General features: G+C 40.5%; 1 protein-coding gene across 1 annotated transcript in view; it reads right to left on the bottom strand.

Moving 5' to 3' along the window:
- The window catches only part of FOXN3 (forkhead box N3), a 313,833-nt gene that overhangs the window by 26,190 nt on the left and 262,435 nt on the right, over positions 1 to 25,208 (bottom strand). The window contains exon 5 of the mRNA XM_044664996.1: positions 7,869 to 7,934. Coding sequence (XP_044520931.1) covers positions 7,869 to 7,934 — 66 coding nt within the window. The remainder of the gene's footprint in view (positions 1 to 7,868; positions 7,935 to 25,208) is intronic.

A 25,208-nucleotide genomic window follows, 5' to 3' on the forward strand; every position in this document is an offset into this window, starting at 1 on the left:
CAGACCAGCATCTTTCCTCTCCATCCCCTAGCTCCCTGGGAGACCTTGAGGTACAAGTCCCTTGTTTTACAAGAAAGGAAAGGTCAGAGAAGGGAAGGCATGTGCCTAAAGCCACGGACCTAAGAAGGGCCCAGCCAGGACCCGCGGCTAGGTTTTCCCACTCCAAGTCCAAATCCCCTTCCCCACTGTGGGGGGTGGGAAGGTAGGAAGGAAGGAAGGGAGGGAGGGAGGGAGGGAGGGAGGGAGGGAGGAGAGAGAGGGAGGGAGGGAGGGAGGGAAGGAAAAGAATTTTGGAATTGGAAGACTCCTACCACTACCTACCTCAGCATCCTATCTGGTGCTTAGCTGCCTTAATTGCTGCAAGTACTAAATGCAGTTCAGTGCTCCCACTGGGGCCTTTGGAGGAGAGCCCTGGCTTGCACTAATAGAAGCCATAAGTTGAGCAGCAGGTAATTCCGCTAATCCTTCCTTTAGTTGGTTCTCCCACCTGCTTCTTTGGAAGTGGTGGGGAAATGGAGAGAGAACACAGTGTTTCCAGGATGCCCTTTCTTCTATCCTTGCTGGCACAGACGATGGAGATCCTTAGTTCTAGGCAGAAAGCTGGGGAGGTCTGCTATTTCTGACCTTGCCATCTTCTTTCCTTTCTGTTTGAGGTTTCTGATTTCATATGCTGGCATGATGACCACACTTAGGAGACTGGGTAACTTGCTTCTCCCAGGTTAGATTTGGATATCTGATTTATTATCGAGGGTCTTGTCTCTGGCCATTTCCAGTGAGGGAGAATGAACAGAGGAATTATGGCATTTGAGAAGAATTACTGAACCTGGAGTCTGAAGAATTGGGTTCAAAATCTGGCTCTAAATTCCGGAAATTTTGTGACCAGGGGGCTGCCATATTATTTCTCTTTTCTAAATCTCAGTTTCCTCATCTGAAAAAAGGGGGAATGATAGATCTATAAAATCTTCCCCTAGGGTGTTGTTGTGGGGCTAAGTAAGCACTTTGCCAGCCTTAAAATGCCACAGAGAAATGAACTATAATTAATACATGATAAGACTTTACAGGTGATATAAATGAGTAATGGTGATTTGGTCTCTCCTGACTTCATAATATTTCTGTTGGGGTTAAGGATAATTTACTCTGTGCCAGAAAAGAATTGCAGAGCTTCTATTTTGCTCAAACCTTGAAGATAGCACTTGTAATCTTTTGAAAAAATTTTCTGCCTCAGCATTTCCCAAACTAATTTAGCCATAGGATAGCACAGGGCTTGAAATATAATAGCAGAAGCCTTAAATGCAGGTCTAAAGCAGTTTGGAAACATGGAATATCTCCTCCTGGAGAAAAGCAATACAACATGGTGGAAAATGGAAAAAAAACAAAACAAAACAAAAAAAACACTGGGATTCGCTTCAGAACTGTTGAAGCACTAGTTCGGCCTCTTACTAGTTCTGTGACTACGAGCGAATCACTTCCCCATCTAACTATTCCTTGGTTTCCTCATTTCCAAAATAACAGTTGGACCAGATGATAACTAAGGTTCTTCACATTCTAATCCTATGATTCTAGTAATGCTTAGATCAGGAGAATCTAAGGGCAAAGGGAAGAAAATCCAGACCCATTTTCTGGGTGATAAACTGATATAACTACATATACATCACTGATACACAAAAAAATATCCAAGAGAGAATAATTAATGATCTTGAATTTTTCTCATCAACTTTTCATTCATACCCTGCATGAGATTGAAGTTCTTGTAGAACAAGGTTTGAGGAACATGGCAAAGGACTGCGCCTTAACCACAAATACTAGAGCTTAGACTCTCTCTAAAAGTACATTTTGGAACTGTTGGGTAGTACAATGGATACAGAGCCAGGTCTGGAGTTGGGAGGACCTAGATTCAAAGGACCTAGACTGTCAAAGGACAAAGATTCAAAGCTGGCCTCCCATAATGCTTGGCTATGTGACCCTGGGCAAGTCATTTAACCCTGACTGCCTAGCTCCTATTATTCTCCTGTCTTAGAACTGATACAGAAGATAAGGCTTAAAAAATAAATAAATAAAGTATATTTGCACACAGAGATCCTCAGGGCAGTAAAGGCTGTTTCGTAGAACAGACCCTGGATCTCTTGATCTTTAAGAAAACAGACCCTAAGGTTACTAGTAAACAAACTATGCGCCAGAAGAACTGATACACAACCTGAGCCATCGTTACCCACACACTGCTGGCACATGCCGTAGGATCCCCTACGGTGAATGAATGAGAGAAAGATGGTCGAGAGAGGCACAGGATGGGCAGACAAGGAGGGCTCGCCACCTGCCTCCCTGGAAGGACCGATGCCCACCAGAGTACACGCTGATGAAAAGCCATCAAGTCTGGCAGTCTCCCGGCACCAGCAGGCAAATGAACCAGGAGAGCCCTCAGGAAGGCTTCCGGATGAAGGGGATCCTCAGAGGCAGTGGCATCCCTCTCACCTCCCGAAGAGCCTCACCTCGGAGCCGGCTGCATCCAGATGTCCCACGTGCGGAACACGGAAGGGTTAAGCCTGGCCCCGACAGCCCTGGAGCTCTGCCAAGCGCGCTGCTCCCGACAGCCAGCTCAATGGAGCTGCGCTCCGCGGCAGGTGTGGAAGGGGGAAGAGATCTACGGAGCTGTGGGATGGGAGAGCTCAAGTGGGGTGACCGGCAAGAATGGGCCGGCAAAAGGGAGGCCTTTCAGGCAATGCACGGCGGCCATGAATTGCTAGGAAACAGAGGCGGTGGCAGGCAGCTCAGGTTAGGGGGCCAGGATTGAAGTGAGGGCAGTTCAAGAAGGCAGGCGCACAGCTCCGCCGGAGCGGCCCTCCTCAACAGTTGCCTGGCCACAGCTGTGACCCCGAGGAGCCCGCACAGGCCGCCTCGGTGTGTCGAGAGCATCTCGCTTCTTTGCTCTTTTCTAACCACACTCAACCCACAAGAATAGCACCATCCGCCAGGAGCAAGGTCTTCCAACAGGTGCTGAAATGCACCTATCTAGTGAGAGGCTTTCCCACACACCTGCTCTTACATACATACATACATACACACACACACACACACACACACGCATTCTCACACACCTGCTCTTACACACTTACACACACACACACACACTCACAGAGGCATTCCCACACAGCTGCTCTTACACACACAGAGGCATACCTACACGCCTACTCACACATATCATAGTCACTGGTCGCTTTGCCACAGCGTGGCTATTACCTGGATCAACGGTCTCCTAAGAAATTCTTTTCAAACTGGTTTTTCATGGGGAAATGGGAAAAATAACTATCCTACATACACTTTTCATTGGAAAAACAAAAGGTTGAGAGTCAATGAGTTATTTCTTGGGACACTACAATTCTCTTTAGTGGGCCACATCTCCCAAGGGAATGGAGTGATTTTACATAATAAAAAATTTGAGATCTGAAAATAATAGATCTACACTCATAGAGTCAATCCTTTTACTTTTTTTTTTTTTTTAAACCTTACTTTCTGTCTTAGAATCAATATTGCATATTGATTCTAAGGCAGAAGAGTGGTAAGGGCTAGGCAATGGAGGTTAAGGGACTTGCCCAGGGTCACACAGCTAGGAAGTATCTGGAGTCACATTTGAACCCAGGACCTCCTGTCTCTGGGCCTGGCTCCCAATCCACTGAACCACTCAGCTGCCTCCCAAAAGTCTATTCTTAAAAAACATTTAAAAAACAAACACCCATACCTTTCATCTTAGAATCAATACTGTATATTGATTCCAAGGCAGAAGAGTGGGAAGGGCTAGGCAAAGGGGGTTAAGTGACTTGCCCAGGGTCACACAGTTAGGAAGTGTCTGAGGTCATATTTGAACCCAGGATCTCCCATCTCTAGACCTGACTCTCAATCCATTGAGCCACCCAGCTGTCCCCAAAAACCTTTTTTTTTTTTTTTAATTTTAAAAAGATTCTATATTTTTAGTTTTTCCTTCTTCCAATAGACTTGCTGTTCCAGGAAAACACCCTAAGTTTTCCCACCTCTGTATCTTTGCTCATTTCACTCTTTCTACACCTGAAATCTACCTCTCTTTACTCAATCAAGAGTCTTCTAGTTGTTGAAATCCTACCTATCTCTCAAGGTCTAGCTCAAATGCTTTTATCTCCATGAACCTTTCTCGTCTTCACCAAAGGAAAATGATCTTTTCTCCTTGGAACTCTCCTCACACCTTGCCTGTACTACTTCCATCCATTAATTATGTTTTCTTTTGTAATATATCTTGATGTTGGTTTGCCTACTACACTTGCTCCTTGAGAGCAAAGAGCATGTGTTATTTCTCCTTCTGTCTTCCTCCAACAATACCCTGCACACATAAATGCCTGTTGATTGACTCGATATAAGGAAGTGAACTCCAAGTTCAATGAAAGCTAGTCAGTCTATGTATTTACTGACCACATTTCTACAAAGCTGCTCCTTCGAATGAAGTCAGGGTCTGAGAACAAAACTTATGACAAGGACTGGAGCATGGTGTGACAGCGAAGAGAGGAGCAAATCACAGCTAATTAAGACCACTGGCCAAAGTTGGCTGGCTACCCCCAAGCTCTCCTGGGGCCCCTGAGCCCATGTGGCTAACGATAAATGGCAAATGATCCAGTGATGGATTGCTCTTTGCCTGACTAACCTTTGGGCCTTGAGTGTGGGGCTGCTTACAGTCTAAAGCTTTAAAAAAAAAAAATCTAACATTTTGGCGATTTCCGTTTCCACCCTTAGGAAAGTTACTTGGAAAGGGAAGCAGGGAGGACAACTGATTCAAGGGGAGGCTAACTAGCCTTTGGTGCTACCTATAATATTAGCTGACATTTATGTAGATCTTGAGGTTTTCAAAAAAGTTCTTATCTGATTCTTAATACAACTGTGTGAGGTATATGTTTTATTATTATCTCCATTCTACAGAGAAGGCCTAATGAGATCTTGAGACCTGGACTTGCTGTGATCACATTAAGTATTAACAAGGGGATTCTTCTTTTTTCTTTAAATCCTTTCTTTCCATCTTAGAATCAATATTAGGTACTGGTTCCAAGGCAGAAGAGTGGTAGGGGCTGGGCAATGGGGTCAAGTGACTTGCCCAGGGTCACACAGCTAGGAAGTGTCTGAAGCCAGATTTGAACCCACAACTTCCAGTCTCTAGGCCTTGATCTCAATCCACTGAGCCACCCAGCTGCCCTCGACTTTCCTAACTCCTGCAAGCTAGTCTTGGAGTCAGGTTCACTTGAGTTCAAATGTGACTTCAGAAACCAGATAGCTCTGTGACTTTGGGCAAGTTAAAGGGAACTGTTTGTCTCCCTTTCCTTGACTGTTAAATAGGGATAAAAATAGCACCTACTTCTGAGGGTTGTGGAGGGGTTCAAATAAAAAAATATTTGTAAAGTACTTGGTCTGGCCCATAGTAAGCACTATATAAATGCTAGCTATCAGCATCATTATTCACTAATTCTTGTTGTTTCTGTGCTTATCAGCCAGTGTGGCCATGGGCCCTCCCCAGGAGGACTTCCTGATTCATGGCTAATCTTTCCAGATAATGAATGACTCAGCTTCTCCCCCATCATACAAGAAGGAGGGATCTTAAAGGAGATGTGTACCTGAATGGACAGCAACTGTAAGAAACTGAGTCCTGAGAGTCAACTCAGTTTCTAAAGGAAACCTGAGTTTTTTGTTTGTTTGTTACAAATGCTTACCCTTTTGCCACAAACAAGGCCAAGAAGACAATATAAACGCATTTTTTGTCACAGTCCATAGCGTTCAGGAAAGTAGCAGTGAAACAGGAAAAACCACTCAACTATAGAGAACTGAACCTCATTTAGCTATTATGATGAGTGTTTGAAAACAACTAACATATCCATGGTTATCCTTGCCCCAATCAAGATCCCTCTCCCTAGCTTCTGCTTCTCCCTTTCCTTTCCTTCCTTCTACCTGCTACAAATACAATAGTAAAGGTCTGTGATCAAAGTCACCAGGTTCATGGGTAGATTAATAACCCAGTCACACCCATGGGGTCCTCCCCCTTCTTTAAACTACTTCTTAGCAGCTTAATTTTCAAAAGGAATTTTGCAGCTGTGATCATGAGTAAAATAGTGAAAGTCATGAAGGTCTTATTACGATGCTGTAATAAAGTCTTTATGGTTATTACCATGTGATAAGTTATGCAACTGGATTTATAAGCCACTACAGTATCTATGACTTGAAGTACAATCTTGAGATTTATTTTTCTTGAACCCATAATCTTTGGATGGAAGGAGAATTTCTCATTCTCCATAACTTCAAGTTCAGGTCAAAAGATGGGTTGTCCAACGTCTAACTGCTTGCTGGCTGATGTACTTACCGGATGTTTACAGGTTGTGGGCAGTTGGATATAATTCCAGTGCCAGCACAAAGCAACTGGAGAAGAAAAATTGGGAGTATCTTTAAGAGAAGATTACAAAATAAGAACAACAGGAACTCCAAGGCATCATAACGACTGCTAAGTAAACTCTGAAGTTCCCTGGTTCATTTCAAAAGCGATGGAGAAGTGATTGAGTCAAGTTTCCTAAGACTGCAAAGGAGAAGACCTATAAGAGAGGTGACCGAGAGGTAGAAAGCTGGAAATGAAGTATACCTCCATTAAAGATATGCCCCACACTTGGGTATTTCCCCAAGTTTGTAACCAAATAGTCTTGACATTCTTCAGCTCTGCAGACCACAGAAACGTTCAAGAGGAGCTTGGTCAGTACAGTCTGACACAAGCCAATACCTCTAAAAGAAGAGCTCCTATTTATCCTGTTGAACCACAGGTCGTTTGATAGGGAACCCAAGGTTCCGAGTTTTGAATTTGCACTATTTTTTTAAAATGGGGCTCCTAGTTTTGAATTTGTGCTATTATTATGATTATTTTAAATTAGGCTATCTACACTGTCATATTGCTTGTTGACTATGGGCTGAGGAAAAAGTGGATGGCCACTTATACCCACTTATACCCAAGTACTTGGAGAGCAAGCAGAAGAGGGACCTTCAGCTTCATGAAGGATGATTTTTCCAGGACCCAAGGAAGCTTTGGTTAGCACAGTTCTTCACTGGGAGATCAGATCTTCCTGAGACCACAGATCTGATCCACAGAGATCCCCTCTCATGCCTGATGAGCAAGAGCCATCAGATAGTGCTAGGATAACTGGGAAAGGGCAACAGGAAGAAATTAGAAAGAAAAGTGTTTCCCCCTAAGACCTGGTATTTCTAAAGAACCAACTGGGGCTGAACAAAAGTACAGTGTTGTTGGGAGATGTCTCCAATGCAATTTTTCATAATCAGGAAGGGATGGAGATGGGATGTACTCAGCAATCCCCAAAGCCCAGGAAGAGGACTTTAGGGCGCTTGTTTCAAGATTTCTTATTGACCCTTGTGGTCGAAGCCAAGTGGAATGCTCTCTACTTCATCCCCCAAACCTGCTGCCAGAAGAAAGTGAGGGCCCCGCTGGTCCTGTCCAGAAGAAGGCTTCTAAGAGCACTGCCTGGGGCTCCAGTGCACTATTGCTCACCCATCCCCAGGTAGTCTTTCTGATGAGAGCCGCCATATTTATAGGATTTTTCTTTCAGGAGAAAGAAATATTCAGTGGTCTATTTCACTTTCCCCAACACGGATTGGTAAGCACTGAGCTCTTCTGAAAGCCTTAATGCATAAGAAGTATGTGTACATACACGTACATGGAAGCAAGTCCATATGCCTATGTGTTTCAGAAAGTCGGAAGTCTTCGTGGGAATTGGTGTTTTAGCATTAGTTTCTCCTAGAGTCTGGCACATAAATGAGAAGGTTAAGTTGACAAGTCTGTGGTGCTGTATGCTATAGAAATATCTACTCACAACCTGCTTGTATCTCAGGGGGAGTATTCAAAAGCATCATGGCAGTGGCAGCATCAATGTCAGGATCTGGAAAAATCAACCAATAAATACATTATTTACAACGGGGCCAATTTGGGTGTGTGTGTTTTCCCCCAGCAAGTTATTGCTTACTGAATGCAAAAGTGAAAAGAACCAGGAAATAGAGGAGATATCCCAAGGGTGTCCTTCTTCCCCTTTTTTGCATCTGGGGATGGAAAAGGGCTATTCTGGAGTTAAGATTCAAAGGATGTGTCCCTAGGCTTTAATTAAAAAGACATTAAGAATGAGACCTCAGCTTGGCAAAGGGGGCTCCTTTTCACTGCATTCATTTCATAGCTTGCATTGTGTTTTCCTGAGAAGTAATCTGTGCCACTTGCCTGGTACCCCCCTTCTCCCCTGGGGGAAAAAAGCAGCCCCCCCAAAAAACAAAGAAAGGTCTAGCCACTTTCTTGTAGCTTAGGGGAAAAAAAATTAAGCACACTTGCACCTGGGGAGATACAAACATGACATTTGGTCATTTCCATTCATCAGAAGAATTTAAATGGTCACTTCAGATTATGGGAGCATAGTGGTAGCAGAGTCTCTAAATATTTGGGGGAAATAGAAAGTTCTCTTCTTGAGGGCACCATTGCTTGCTACAAAACCTATTGCTGCTCTTTAATAAGAGTCAAAAAAAAAAAAAAGTCATCACATCACTGCCGTTATTCTTAATAGGTTTCTGAATCCATACTGATCCGCCAGTTGACAGATGGCAGGTTATAGAGACAGAGAAAAATATTATCCTTTTATAACTAAATTCACTTTCCTCTGAGAAGCAGCAGAGGCTGCTGCTATGGAAATAAAGGTCACCATGGCAACAGTAAACAACCCTCAAGAATGGCCACTGAATACACTGAAAAGAACATCTGCCCCAGCACAGTGTCCCAGCTGCCCTGGGGCGAAACTTGCTAATAGTGCAGTGATGCCCCGTGACAGGAGCCGCCGCCTGTACCCTGTCCAAATAAATGAAGTGTGCAATTGAAGCCGACATCAAAATGCCTGCCCCAGCAGATTACCGCCTCTGTGCCTCCAAAATGAATGACTAATGATTTGGGGATGGGGGGGCGGGGGGGGGGGGTTATTTGTCAGTTTTTGTACTAGATTACATACCAAAAAATTCAATTTACTGTGAATAGCTCCATGGCACTTTATTTGGGGTATTATGTTGGAAAATTACTTTTTACTGTTTAAAAAAAAAAAGTACATTTTTCATGCTTTAGATGTGTTGTTTAATTTCCAGGAGGATAATGTGATCTACTAGAAAACCCCAGAAGCTATTAATAACGTGCATTATGCTGGCTATGAAGGACACTGTCCTCCCCTATTTCCCCCACCCTCCCAAGGTAAACTAACTGTACTTTGAAGCACTTTTTGCCTACGGGAGGCCAATTGCATGCAATCCCTAATGGAGTTGAAGGCTTACTTTAATGAATACATCCTACAAAAAACAGGTAAAACAACTTATTCAGCAACCTATACTATCTGATTCTTGAAATAGCCATCTCATGGTGCTAAGAATATGGTAAATGCTCAACAAATACTTAAAAAAAAATTTTATTTTGAATCCTTATCTTCTGCCTTAGAAACAATACTAAGCATCAGTTTCAAGGCAGAAGAGTGGTACCAGAGTGGCAACTGAGGTTATAAAGGTGACTCGTCCAGGGTCACACAGTTTAAGTAGTCCAGATGTGAACCTAGGAAGTCCTGCCTCCAGGCCTGGCTCTCAATCCACTGAGCCACCTAGCTAGCTGCCCCTTCCACAAATACTTCTTGATTGATTTAAAAAAAAAAAACTGAACTGTGACAACAGTCCCAAGACCCTGGCAATGACTACTGTTGCTCCTACTAGCCCAGCGCCTACCATAAGACCAACAGGTGTGTGGATCTGCACATTTTCCCATGGTCTCATTGTCAAGAATTATAAGAGTTCTGAAGAAGCAGGCTTTTGTAGACTTGGGTCCATACAGGCATTTTGGTAGATGTGAGGAAGGATTTAAAGGTTATGGCATACTAGATAATAAGGATTTTCCCCCCTTGCCTTCTCGCATACTAAAACGCCTAAAATCACTTTTTCCTGTTTGTCCCTTTTTTGTGGAAGCAGCCACTAAAATGATTTCTTTTGTCTTCTCATCAAATTCTTAAGTCATTGCTGGAGAATGGTAAAGACTCAAGTAAATTTGTGGTTGCCCAGCCAGATGGTTTCAGATTAGTTACCCAGAGTCCTCAACTTTGGAGTCATTACAAGAAGATTTCCAGGAAGCAGAACAAATGGAATTCAGTATAGTAGCTAGATCTTTTATATTTAATGGAGTTTTCAAGAAAATGTAGGTGAAATATTTCTTTTTTTTTTTTTTTTTTTTTTTACTTCAGCAGAAAAAGCACTCTTGGACATTAGAGAACACTGGAAAAGGCAGATATTTTCATAGAAAAGAAAAAAGGCTTGCTAAAGGAGAATACACAACCATTGACACTCAAAAGGACTCACAACAAATGAAACAGAATCTTTTTCAGTTTCTAGTCTGAATACAGATAACCAAGCTTTTCACCATCTCGTTTGCACGATTTCCAACAAGTCCCTTTTCTCTATCCTTCATGCACCAAGAGCTGGGTCAAGATCAAGCCCTTAGAAGCTTTTTGAGGAGGTGAGGGAGTTCAGGAGCTTTGACGAGAATGGCAGAAGTGACTCAGGATTTTGCTCTGTTTGGCTCCAGAGATGATGCACGTAAGCCTTGAAAAACTGAACCCAGAAAATGGAAATATTTACACACACACACACCTCAATACCATATTAAGTCAAGTCACGCAGGTAGAGGAGTAAATAAAAACAGGAACAGCAAGGATAACCCTTTCCTCAGGTGAGCACAATGGTGTCTTAATTTTTCCAAGGTTACCTTCCACCAGAGATGGTTTATTGAGGGGTGGCCACTGCCCATGTCATAGCTTCCTGGAGCCACATGGGGGAGTTGGGTGCAGATGGACACCAAGAGAATGAGTAGTCCTGAAAAGGGCTCAGCAAGCCAGCATCCCCAAAGGTGCTAGTACTTCTTGAACACCCATACACCCCAATCATACACCAAATGACTACGAGGGAGTTGAGGACGTAGTTATCCACTTTGGGGAAGGACAAATAGAGATTTTCCTGGGTTAAAGTCAAATAGAGATAAGAGATAATGGCACCTTTGTAAGGGAATGCCAGAGCCAGTTCCTATTGGCTAAGGAGAATTGACTGTTAAATTTCAAGGTAAACATTTATATTTTGGAAATCTGCAAACGCTACAACTCAAGGCTAGATCTGTGGATTGTCTAGACTTATGGAAGTCTAGATGACGGAGAAAATTTTAATATGTAAACTTAAAAGTATGTCATGCATACATCCCCCCCCCCACATACACACACACATACATTAAGCATTTATTTACCCATCTGAGACCATTTTACCAGGAATAGCTACTGTGCATGCTAAAGCTTCTTGGAGCTACAAGAGTTTACATTGCTGAAATCCTGGCCAGACAAATCCCCTTCATTTCTTAAAAGACTCTGACAGAAATGAATTCTATTTGCTAGCTCAGCCTCTGTTCTAAGTTAACAAAGCATCTCAGATTTTTCTGTTCTATCCATAGATTGCCAAAACTATTCTTGTGTATTGCTTCTTCTCTGTTTCAGTTCCTAAAGGACAGAAACGTTTTTCCCCCCTCTATAACTTTCCAATTTATCCCTGCTCAAATCTTAAGCTTTGGCCAAACAAGTCTACTTGCTGTCCCTACTGTAAAGCACAGTATATGTGTAAATAATTGAGTGAGTAGCCTTACTTTTTTCCCTCCTAACTGAATCTCACCCATCTCTTCAAGATACATGATAGAAAACATCTCTTGAGTGAAGCCTACCTTGACTTGGTAGCCCACAAAGCTCTTTAGGACACCCTTCACATAGTGCTTTGGATCATTAATAATCAACATATAACAACTTGATTCAGATTTATTGGGTATTTAAGGTTTGGTAAAGTGCTTCCTTCACAATATTCCTTTGAGGTTGGTAATGAAACCCCGATTACAAACATGTCAGGTATCAGAGCAAGGGTTTGAATTCAAGTGGCATCACTTTTGACATCAGTCCAAACCAGCAAAACTGGAATAGGCAGCACTGAAGTTTTAAATTGACAAGAAAGACAAAAAGACATGTTGAGTTCTAATGACATGCTGCTACCCTTGAGGTCTCCCTTTCAGTGTCAGCTGACTATTCATTAAAAGAGAAAGGGAGATAGCAGAGATGATTAGCAGAGGGAATGAAGTAGGAAATGAGAGATGGGATTCACCACAGGAGATGATGTTATCCTTTACATGGCAAAAATGTGAGATGTTCTCTTCCACAGAGACTAGAGAGAAAGGGAGCCCGCTGAGTTCAATAGCCAAGTACTATGATTTGATCATAACTGATGTGATTAAAGAAGTTAAAGAAAGCCATACATCTGTGAAATAAAATTTTGTGAATTAAAATTTGTGACATAAAAAATCCAGCATATATAGGATAAGGAGACAGACAGGGAGCTGTAAGACATAGAAGGTACTTCTTAAAAGTAACCTTTAATTTTTCTAAAAAAATGTATATCCTACCCCTTACTGCCAATCTAAAAACCTTTCTGCTCTGAAGAAATGAAACAAAATGAAACAAATTAGGGCAATATTTTGTCAGGCAAGATGGGAAAATAACTTCTTTTTATTTTATGTAATATATGCCTTCTGTACACAAACAGATTCTCTCTTGTGATGGAGGGGCTCTAAATGAGTTTTTTGTTTGTTTTTTTTAAATAACTAGTTCTTCACTGTGGTATTACAGTTAATTTCCAAAGTCATGTTTACATATGTTTACATCATCACTTAGGTGAGTCACAAAGTACCTACCAGCTCAGAAGTTGAATGAAAAAGCAATTTCCTATGAATTCTCTCTTTCTTTATCTCTGCTAATCCTAATTCTTTCTTCTTCCAGGGGGCAGGGTCAGTATGTGGGGTATTAAGAAAAGCTATGGACACAGATGCCAGAAGATCTGGCTTCTCAACCCAGCTCTTCTATGTTGCTTTCTGGTCTTAGGCTGTTGGTGGTGCAAATGAACTGAATTTTAGATTTGAAGTGAGGGAGATCTGAGTTTAAATCCTGCTTCAGATATTATCTTTGTGATCATAAACAAATCATTTAACCTGTCCTCATCTAAGTTTCTTCATGCATAAAAATAGGGACAATAATTGTAGCTACCTGTAATGTTGTTGAGGTGATCGAGTAAGATAACATACATAAATCGATTTTCAAACTATGAATGTTAACTATTACTATTATTATTATTATTATTATTATTATTACAATTATCCCCTTGATCTCCCTGGGCCTCTGTTTCCTCATCTGTAATGTAGAGGTTGGACTAGTTGATGGGTAGACATTGTAGAATGATAGATTTAAGAACACAGAATGTGACAATTTTGGACAAGGGCAATGTAGGAATTAGTTTTGCTCTGACAAAGCCATCTTTGTTATAAAGGTTTTGTTTTTCTTTTAAATGGGCAGAGGGAGCAGGTGAGAGGAAAAAATAAATGATTGTTTAAATTGAAAAATAAAATGAAATGTTAAAAAAGAACACTAAGCATGAGGTTGGTAAAGCCCTAAATAAAGTATCTGGGTAGAGAAAATCAATTTTAGGTCTCTCTTCAATTGTAGGTATCAGCAAAGGTTATGCGGAGAGGTATATCTGAGATAGGTCTTGATGAAGGAGATCTTGCCAATGTCAGAAAGGTCCAGGGGGGTATTTGGGTGGAAGGAAAGTCAGTTTATCTTTGGGTCCCAGCTGGTTCCTATGCAAAACAATAAATAAAACATACACTACCTTCCTCCAAAGTGGAGGGGGATCAATGAAAGGATGTAGTTGGAGCACTTTGTTACCACTAAGTTATGAACTTTTTATTACTATTTCCTATTGTAACATCTCACATATATAATTATATGAATTATAATAATATTTACAAAGCATTGCCCATTTTCCACTTTGTATACTGAACAGAGAGGTCAGTAGCTGGTGTGAATAGGTGTTTTTCTACACATTCCCAATCACTCTTAAAATAGACATCTATGAGTTTCTTAGCAAGAATGGAGTATCTTTTAAAAAATACTGAGCTATGTATTCTAAGACAAAACTCAATCATTTGCTAGGGACAGTTCTATTCCCCTGCTTCCTCACATTTGAGGAGTGAATACCTGGAGGATGCGGTTTAGGACCCGAACTTTACTTTGTCCTAAAATATTAATCATCACGCTCACTTGGTACCCATTCCAAAGAGGCCATAGCACTATTTTTTAGAAACTAGATTATATTGCACTACTATACAATAATAATATTGTATGATAATAATACTAGTTGACATTTATTTAGCAAGCATGGCAAAATGGGCAGTGAGGTGGCACTGAGGTCTGAAGTCAGGAAGATTGATCTTCCAGAGTTAAAACTTGGCCTCCGATACTTATTAGCTATGTGACCCTGGGTAAGTCACTTAATTCTGTTTGCCTCAGTTTCCTCATCTATAAAATTGGCTAGAGAAGGTCATGGCAAACAACTCCAGGATCTTTGCCAAGAAAACCCCAAATGGGGTTATGGAGAGTCAGATAGAACTGAAGCAACCACAAAAACAACATGACATAATGGAAGGACTAATGAATTTGGGAATCAAAAGAGCTAACATCTCATCTCTGCCATTTAACTCTGTCATCCTGGTCAAGTCACTTCCCCCTTTTTACTTTTGCTTCCTTGCCGGTAAAGTGGATGAAATTCATGACTCCTACAGTCCTGGCAAACTGATTCAAGGGGATTAATTTTACTTAAGTAATTCTGAAGCTGCCTTTACTGTTTCTGTGGATGGCACAAACCTCCATTTTCTACCTATTAATAGTCTTCCAGACATAAAACTTCAGTTACTTGACACTTCCTTCTCCCTTACATCTTATTTGTTGTCCCATCCTGCTGATTCTGTTGTTGTAGAATCTCTTGCACCCTTATCCTCCTTCTTATTTTTACTGTGACTAACACCTAGTAAAGGGTCCATCTCATCTTCTCTCGATTGGGTTATTGAACTAACTGCCTCAGTCTCCCCTTTGTTCAGCTCCAAACAACCTTTCATATACCCATCAAAGCAATTTTTCCAGTGCAAGGGTCAAATGAAGTCATTACTCAAAAATTGTCAGGTGTTTCTCATCAGCTCCCTGCCTTGGCAATCAAGTCTCTGGGATTATTTCATATTGCCACCCATCACGCACTGGAACTTCTAGACAAACTAGATTCTATGTGGTTCCCCATTCTCCTCTCATACTGTCTTCCTTCTGTACATTTATAATGCCCAATAATTACACCAAGGAGAAAGGAACCCTTCCTACTTGAATCTCTTAAGGAAAAGTGTTTGACCTCATTTTCATCTTAATTTTTTAGCAATCTGCATTGTGGTCATCATCTCTCCTACTCCTACTAGATCAGAAACTCCAAGAAGGCAGGCACAATATCAAGTCATCTCTGCAATACAAGCCCCCTAGCACAGTATCTAGGCACAGTAGGTTCCTTAATTGTCAGATCAGTTGAACTAAATATCCTTTCTCATTTGATCCCTCCTCACAGCCTCAGGGAATTCCTGGTTTCCTTCAAAATTCCCCATAAACACCACTTTCCATAGGAAACTTTTCCAGATCTCTCCAATTCTAATGCTTTCTCCCTTCTTAAAACTAACCTATATTCATTCTGCAGTTCTACATTTATATACAGATGAGCAAATTCGAATTTTAAGCTTCTTGCTAATAGGGATTGTTTTATTTTTTACCTTGGTTTCCCCAGCCCTTAGCACACCTGGCCTGGCACATGGGAGGCCACAGAGAAATACCTCTTGACTCACTGACTTCATCACACCCTAACTCTGTAAGGTGGGTTTAGTAAATACTGTTATCTCTTTTTAATAGATGAGAACACAGGCTCCAAAAGACCGAATGAGTTACTATGGTAGGGAGTAAATTTGGACTTGCACCTTCTGTTTCCTAAAAGTTCAGCATTCTTTCCATCATACCACCATTCAAGTAATAAAGAACCTTTACAACAACAACAATAACAAAACTTACCTACACCTTCCCTTGTAAATATATTGAATCACAAATGATGACTGTGTCCTAAAGTGTCATTTGTTCATTTCTTAATTACAAAAGGCATCCACTATTATTAGACAATCAAACAAATCCTTAATTACCTATGTGGAAGATACTTAGGATACACAAGGAAAAATTGAAACCATCCTTATTCAAAATTAGGTAGGAAGTCAAAAAAGCTTTTCCTATGTCAATTGATGGAATCATGGCAAGGGGGATTGATAGAATGGTTTTAAAAAAAAAATCTGCTACCTACCTGCCAAAGAGCTGGGAAAAAAAATTCAGTTTTTGGAATAAAAATATTTTAACATCAGTTTTTAACCATAAACTGCTGGTATATAAGCATGAAGTTGAAAATAGTGTTCTAAATTTTCTATTATGCACACAGATGAAGTTACTAATATCAGTAATCAAATTCTCTTTAATTTTAAACAGACAGAACATATCATGAAAAAATTTATTCATACTCAAAGGTGGGAAGAAAAGGGTAGAAAAGAGATCTTTAAGATACTTTCCAACTCCAAATGCTGGGATATCATTAAGCACAGAGCTTCTTAATCTGTAGTCTGTGAATTTCTTTAAAAAAAATATTGATAGCTGTATTTTAAAAATGTTTCCTTTGAAATCCTACAGATTTTATTTTGTGCATTTTGAAACATGTATATAAATTGCATTGTATATATTCACCTCCCCCCAAAAAGCTAATTTTCATTGCTTTTCATATTCCTTACTCTGTTTTAAAAACTAAAATTTGGAAAAGAGCAAATTTAAATAGAAAATTCACTATATCTAATAATGATGGTCAACCCTAGTACCATAATCAAGTTGGCATTGAAACATGTGGTGAAAAAAAAAGAAGTGGAGATTTAAGATTAATTAAGATATTTTGAGGGGAGGAGGTTTAGAAGACAGTGGCAACGTCCCATTCTTCAGGTGAGAAAGGGTCATAACAGTCTATAAAATGCCATAATGATTTCTTCTTTCCACTTTCCAGACCCTGTATATTCCCACCTGACTCTACATAGCTTCTATGCAAAGGAGGCAGGTCCATATCATGCAAACAAACATTTGAAGGGCATCTCCTACCTGCCCAGCTCTGGGCTATGAGGTGCTGTAGAGCAGAAAAATAGCTATGACAGTCTGGGTGCACTCAGGGCTTACAACCTGGTTGGGAAAGACAAGACTAGTATACAGGAATATAAATCATGAACAAGACAATGCAAAATAAGATGTTAATTGTGCAGTATAGACAATAAGAATCAGGGAAGAGAACAATGGATGGAGAGTCAACAAAGGCTTTGAAAAGACTTAATATGAGTCTTCTAAGATGAAGAGGATATGGATAGATGGAGAGCAGGGATGACTCTTAGGAAAATTCATCTCTTTGTTCTGGAAAAGGGCTTATACTTTTAATCCAAGACATACATCTTTTTCCCCCTTGGCTGAAATATTGTCAGGCATTCCTTTTCTAGAAGAGGCATACACACATATCTGTCTACAACTGGAAGGAAATTCTGAGACTGAATTGCCGAAGAGATATTCTATGTCACAGACCCCTCTGTTGAAGCTTATGGATCCCTTTTCCAGAGTAATGTTTTTAAATGTACAAAATAAACAACAAAGGATTAGAAGGGAAATCAATTATACTGAAATTTAATCAATAACATAAAAAAATTTAAAATAAGTTCATAGACTCCAGTTTCATAATTCCTGACTTTACATCAAAGTAAAGTTCTCGTTTATTTGTTTAACTGTATTTGGGGCAAATGCACAAAATCCAAAGAAAAAACATGAAAAAGCAAAAGCCCTCAAAAGGAATGAAATTTGGATGCTTCTACCCTGTCCTTTTCCTGGCTGAGAAGATTAAAAACAAAAAGGACTGGATGAATTTAGTGCTACTCAGTGACTTAGATTCCATTTGGTATCTAAATTGGGGGTGGGGTGCACTAAATGGGGATGAGAGTGACAAGACATTATTACACACACACCCCACACACTAATACTCTTCCTTTCTCTAGAAACAGTGATTCCCAAAGTGGGCGCTACTGCCCCCTGGTGGGTGCTGCAGCGATCCAGGGAAGCAGTGATGGCCACAGTATCTTTCCTATTAATTGCTATTAAATTTTTTTTTCAAATTAATTTCCAGGGGGCTAAGTAATATTTTTTCTGGAAAGGGGGTGGTAGGCCAAAAAAGTTTGGGAACCACTGCTCAAACATCCATTGAAAGTACATCCACGTCTCCCTCAGAAGCCAAAGGATCACATTTTCCTCTAGAACAGTGATGGGCAAACTACAGTCCGTGGGCCAGATGCAGCCCCCTGAAATGTTCTTTCCAGCAGCGCAACATTATTCCTAATCTGACGAATACAATGAGTAGGGTACAATACAATGAAACTTCGAAAGAGTTGCCTTAGAAACAGACTGGACAGATGAGCATTTCCTTTTCTTTGGCCCCCTCTTTAAAAAGTTTGCCCATCACTGCTCTAGAACACTCAAAAATCCCAAACTCTGTCTCTCTCTGTCTCTGTCTTTCTTTCTCTCTCTCTCTGTCTCTCTCTCTGTCTCTCTCTCTCTCTCTCTGTCTCTCTCTCTCTCTCTCTCTCTCTCTCTCTCTCTCTCTCTCTCACACACACACACACACACACACACACACACACATTAAAGCCCTTACATTGCTCTAGGGACAACTGTTGAACACTCTCCACAGGGAGTAATGTTGAATGCTGCTGGGAGGAGATTCCCTTCTATTCTTCTGAAGCAGCATCAAGGCATCAAGGCTCAGGGCTGCCAGTCCTAGCAACAGTATCACAGTCTAACAGAACTCTGTCTGGGACCAGGTTTTAATGCTTAACCTTTTCTACTCTTTCTGGGCTAATCCTTTCTCCCAAATCTTTGATATGGAAAAAGAAGAAGATAAAAGAAAGCCTGGTATTTCTTTTTTAGCTACTAGAATCACACTGCTGCATAATGTTTATTCAAAAACACTACTGGCAGTGTCAGCCTCTGGGTTTGGTTGGGGAAAAAAAGGAAAACAAGACTCCAATAAAGTATTTTACAGGATCACAGTCTCTCAGGGTGGAAGAAACCACAAAGGCCATCCAGATAAATATATAACTGAGAATGGAATCCTCATTTTAAGTTCTCCTTCCAGCTCTGAAATCTAGGATTCTGTGAACCCTGAGAAGTGATCCGGACTTGGGCAATTCTGAGTGATGGAGAACTCACTTCCTCTGGGAAAATTAAGTTGAACAAGAATCTGCCTATCTGCAACCTCCCATACACTGGGTCTGGTTTTTACCTTCTGGGTCCAAGTCTAATCCTCCTTTATTTCACATGAAGATCACTTAGGGCCCAGGTCATGACTGCTATGTCACCACCTATTTTTTTTTAATTAGTCATAACATCCTTGATGATATTTGAGACACTTTTATAGCCAATAATATAGTGTGCTCTATTCTGGCCCACATCATGCATCTAATCATTGTCTTTCTACTTGCAATTCTGATATTTCTGAAATAGTGGCAGCTTAAGACTTGCTCGAAATGATCTATATGTCTTCATCCACTGAGTAGGTTCTGATTTTTCTTTTTTGTTTCTTTTAATTTAATTGTATTCATTTTTGGGTTACATATTAAGTTCTAAGCTATCTCCCTCCCAATTTCACACTAGAAAAGGTTATTAACACACACACACACACACACACACACACACACACACACACACCCCAATGCCTATTGTCTGTAAAGTACTAAGAGGGCAAAGACAAAGGGTTCAACTCTCGTCCCTGAGTAAGTTTACATTCCACGGATGTGACACCCATAAATATAATAAGAAAGAGAGTGAGACAGAGGGCCACAGAGAGATCCAAATTTAAGAAGAGAGAAAGCTTCTGGCTGAGGGGGGGAAATTAGGGAAGAAAAGAATCAGCTTTTGAGTGAATTCTTAAAGAAAAAGAAAGATTCAAAACAACTTAAATCAATACACAGAAGTAGGAGACAGTATGTTGAATTTGGAGAATTGTGTGGGTTGGAAGGTAGAGATCATGAGTGGGGAGAAAGAACAATGCAATAAAAGGAAAAAAATCACAAAGAAAACATTTAAAAGAAAAAAAATGTATGTATTTTGGCCTTTCGCTGACCATTGCTTCCACCATTGTTCTCTGGGTTATCCATAGTTTTGAATCACTGGAAGTTGTGAAAGTTTATTATTCACAACCGTATAGCATCCAGAGAATATTAGTGTTAAACATAAAAAGGAAGCCTGAATCAGGGAATGAAATCTAGCAGAGTCCCTCTACCAGCCCCTACTGGGACCAATTCATTGTCCATGACAATGTCTATTTGAGATGATGACTCAGTGGCCTGGCATTTAATGCCCGTTGTCTGTCTGTCCTCTGTTCAATGAAGATTTCTCATCCATTTCGTTTTTTCTGTGTGGATTCTTAGCCTGATCTCGTTTGAGTGACCACAGATCTCTTGGTGGAGGTTATATGTAACATTTTTGAGTCGAATCTAAAGAACACCTACAAACTGGGGGTGTCTGTCAGACTTCACCATAGATAAGGAGTCTCTATTCTGTTCAAAGCCTGTATAATACATTTGCCTTGACATGGCACAGATGAATATCTTTGGCAAGCCAATGACTGTTTTGTGCCTTGTCTGATGTTAATAATCAAGACAATCACAAAACAGTTATCTTTTGGACTGAGTTTATTGAAGAAGCTCCTGTGATTTTAGTATTTACATGAGAAACTTCTTGGAGGAAGGCCTGTACGGTCACTTTAAGTCAATATGGGGGTGATGGGGGTGCTGTGGGGAGAGGAATCAACAAACACACAATTGTAGGAACTTCTCCAAAAGAAAAATTCCTAAAATGATCTGAACTTATAGTTCATGACTCTAGAAAAGAGGGGGAAAGGGGGAATCTCATGAGATTCAAAAAAAAAAAAAAAAAAAAAAAAAAAAAAAAAAAAAAAAAAATTTTCAGAATAATGCAGTGTACCAAATTGCACGCCACAAATAGCTTCCCTCTGTCTGAAGGAAAGAATCTCTGGTCATTGAAAGGTGTTTGGGTTTGTTCTTGCAGCAAATGTCTACTGTTACTTTTACACATTGCTGGAGAAGATAAAGTCTCGATAAGACTCAGTCTCTCTCACTATGGCTTCTTCCATATTTCATCAATGGACTCTCCAGGCCTGTTTTACTCAAAACTGAGATACATCCGGAAATTTGAAAATTCACCCAGTTCTCCAGTCTAGTCTTTATTCCCTCCCTGACCCTGGCCAGAAATGACCTTGTAGCTGGCTAAAACATACCAATAACTGTAAAGTGCAATACTACAAGATATAGATAGATATAAAGAGAGAGAGAGAGAGAGAGAGAGAGAGAGAGAGAGAGAGAGAGATCAGGGAGATGAAGAGCAGATTCTTGGATGAGGATCCCTGGGAAAATAGTGGAAACCTGACAAGATTTCTTACGAGAAAAGTAAGAGGTGGCATCTGAATTCTCCTTTGCAGGATGAATGGGAATGCAAAAAAAAAAAAAAAATCTGTTTTTATTTTTAAAGTCTCATCACTTTATAGCAACACCTCACACCCATGCAGAGGTTTAAGTAATCCAAATTTTAGTGCATAGACCCTACGTATGACAGCAGCTAGAGAATGAGGCCTGGTGAAGAAGGCTTTGTGGATAAGGAGAGTTTTCAATAAAGGTCTTTTAAGAAGTTTTAGCATGAACAGGTAGTAGAATGGGGTCACTCAGTAAAGAGACTCTGGTATTCAGAACAGGAATGGATGGTCGAGGGTCCTACCATGCAGCCCTGCCATTTCAGAGGGGAGGAAAAACTCGGGTCTCCCAGAGGTTAGCTTGTAGGGCTGAGCTCTTCTGACCCTGCCATCAAAGCTTACTAGCTGTGTGGTCCTGGGAAAGTCATTTCACCCTCTTTTTGCCTCCATTTCCTCATCTGCAAAATGAACTGGAGAAAGAAATGGCAAACCAATTCAGTATCTCTGCCAAGAAAACCCCAAATGGGGTCATGAAGAGTTGGCCAAAACCAAAACGACTAAACAACAACTTCCTGACTCCAGGTGTGGTGCTTTATCCACCATGCCTTCTAGTTACCTAAAGTGAAAAAATAAGTAGTATTACAAAAGAGAGAGCTACACTAAAAAAGTAGGTGTTAAAAAAAATTTTTGTTTAAAAAAAAAAAAACACTCATGGTTAAGAATATTTGGACTAACTGATCCCATCCTGAAGGTCCCTTCTAGCTCTAATATTTTATACTTCTCTCCAAATACTTTATTTGGTGTTTATAGGACTATCAATAGAAATTTGTATACAAGGCTCTTAATTTAATTTAATTTATTTATTTTTAAACCCTTACATTCCACCTTAGAATCAATACTATGTATTGGTTCCAAGGCAGAAGAGCAGTAAGGGCTAGGCAATTGGGGTTCTGTGACTTGCCCAGGGTTAGGAAGTATCTGAAGCCAAATTTGAACCCAGGATGTCCCATCTCTAGGCCTGGCTTGCAATCCACTGAGCTACCTGGCTGCCAGGTTTTTCATTTTTAAAAAATAGGGGGAATTCCATGTCCAGTCAATTTTCAGATGACATTCACATCTAATGCATCCACATAAATCTGCATAAAGGGACTGAGGTGAGAAAAGACCTAGTTCCCATTTTTGTTGCTAAAGTAGTGGCGATGGAAGATGTCGGTCAAGTTGGGATATCAGGTTATGTTAGAAGAGTAAATGTTTTCAGTTCTAACAAAAAAGCCATATTTCATTTTTAAAGAAGAATAAAAGATTCCCACATGATATCAGAGGAGGGTTAGAGCAGTAGGCAAAGGCTGATAGCTCAGCACCTGTGACTCTCAATCTACCAGGACAGTTTATTAAAGGCTCTTCAGCTATTTTTTTTTTTATCAATGAAATATATAATAGTCTGAGCTGAAAAGAGCACAGAACCCTATTTCACAGAAAGGATAGAATCTTTTTACTTTTAAGTTAAGGGCCTCGGGGAAGAGCTGGAAAATAATGAAGTGGAAATTAAAATCCATTAAAAACAATGCGCAGGCCTCAGCCACTTCCCAGCTGTGTGACCCTGGGCAAGTCACTTGACCCCCATTGCCCACCCTTACCAATCTTCCACCTATGAGACAATACACCGAAGTACAAGGGTAAAAAAAACAAAAACAAAAAAACAAAAAACAAACAAACAACAACAACAAAAAACAATGCGCAGTCTTTCCATGGTATTAATAATAGTAATAATTATACAGTAATAGCAAAAACAGTTATAGAGTACTTAGACATTTTCAGAGTCCTTTCCTCAGAACAGCCCTGTGAGTCAGGTAATGTAAGGGTTATCATCTTCATTTTACAGGTGAGGAAAGGAAGGTTCAGAGCTGGTAAATGACTGGCCACACAACTCTTTAAGTGCCTTAAAAGTACTTGAGCCTCACTCTTTGGGTCACAACCTCCCATTCTACTTCCCTCTCCTAAAACGTACTCTCTGTTCTCTCCAAACATTACTAAACTCTTGATCCCTCAATTTTCTCTCATTTCATCATCCCAATTGCAGCTCTCTGTTCCTCAGACCCAGTTCATCATCATTCTGGGTACTGCCTCATTATTCTCTTTCTCTATTCCTACTCCCAAGCACTATGAGAGAAAAATCACACAACTGTGCTAAATGAGTCCACCAAAAAAAATCCTATTATTTAATTTCACTTGGACTGTTTTTGGTAGAGTGTAGAAATCCATGCTCATCTTGGGACTACCTAATACACTGCCCACAAATCTCCTCGAACTCTGGACTCCACTATATCCCCCCCAACCCTACATCCTTCATCTGATGACTTCCTACCATGCTATAACTGGAGTAATCAGGAAAGAACCCTTGAAGGAAAATGACACAGAAGCCTTCAAAACACTCCTGGCATGAACGCTGGAGATAGATATTCCACATGACTATAATTAAGAGAAAGGCTGCACATGGTAGTGGATAGAGGGCTGGCCTAGAAATTCAGAAAAGCCCACCACTGTCTCTTGTCACCTACTCCTTAATGCTCAGATAAATCTTTAAAAACAATAATTTCCAGAGAATGTGTAGATCAGCATGGGTAGAGGAAGTTCCTTGCCAGGAATTCCCTAAAGGGATGAAAAGACAGGTTGTTTTAAAAAAGATATTAAGGATTACTTTCACCAACCAAAATGTGTTTTTTGTCATCGTTGTAGTTCTTCCTCATTGTTGTTCTTTGGGAGACTGACAGAAGAGACAACAAAATGAAATGCATTTAACCCTGACTCCCACATTTCAGAATAATGTTCTCTAGAAATCACTTTGCAAACAGGCTTGCCTATCTTCTCTTGCAAAAGAATGCCCCAGGGTGATCTCATCACTCTCTTGGGGCTAAGAAGAGTTCTTAGAAGGCACTCCGGTGATCATCAGGTGCTGTCATGGCTAAGAAAGCCGTCTCCAGGTGCAGCCAGCCTCCGGGATGTTGTGTCACCCTGAAGCACCGAGACAAAGGCTTCTAAGAGTTGCCACTGATCCCTGTCCTGACCCACTAGGCCTCATTCACTTGATGAATTCCTATTCATCCTGCAAAGGAGAATTCAGATGCCACCTCTTACTTTTCTTGTATGAAATCTTCTCAGGTTTCCACTATCTTCCCAGGGATCCTCATCCAAGAATCTGCTCTTCATCTCCCTGATCTCTCTCTCTCTATTTATATCTATCTATATTTTGTAGTATTGCACTTTACAGTTATTGGTATGTTTTAGCCAGCTACAAGGTCATTTCTGGCCAGGGTCAGGGAGGGAATAAAGACTAGACTGGAGAACTGGGTGAATTTTCAAATTTCCAGATGTATCTCAGTTTTGAGTAAAACAGGCCTGGAGAGTCCATTGATGAAATATGGAAGAAGCCATAGTGAGAGAGACTGAGTCTTATCGAGACTTTATCTTCTCCAGCAATGTGTAAAAGTAACAGTAGACATTTGCTGCAAGAACAAACCCAAACACCTTTCAATGACCAGAGATTCTTTCCTTCAGACAGCCCTATTGTGGCGTGCAATTTGGTACACTGCATTATTCTGAAAATGTTTTTTTTTTTTTTTTTT

Source organism: Gracilinanus agilis, chromosome 2, assembly GCF_016433145.1.
Source record: "Gracilinanus agilis isolate LMUSP501 chromosome 2, AgileGrace, whole genome shotgun sequence".
In the NCBI taxonomy this organism is placed as follows: domain Eukaryota; kingdom Metazoa; phylum Chordata; class Mammalia; order Didelphimorphia; family Didelphidae; genus Gracilinanus; species Gracilinanus agilis.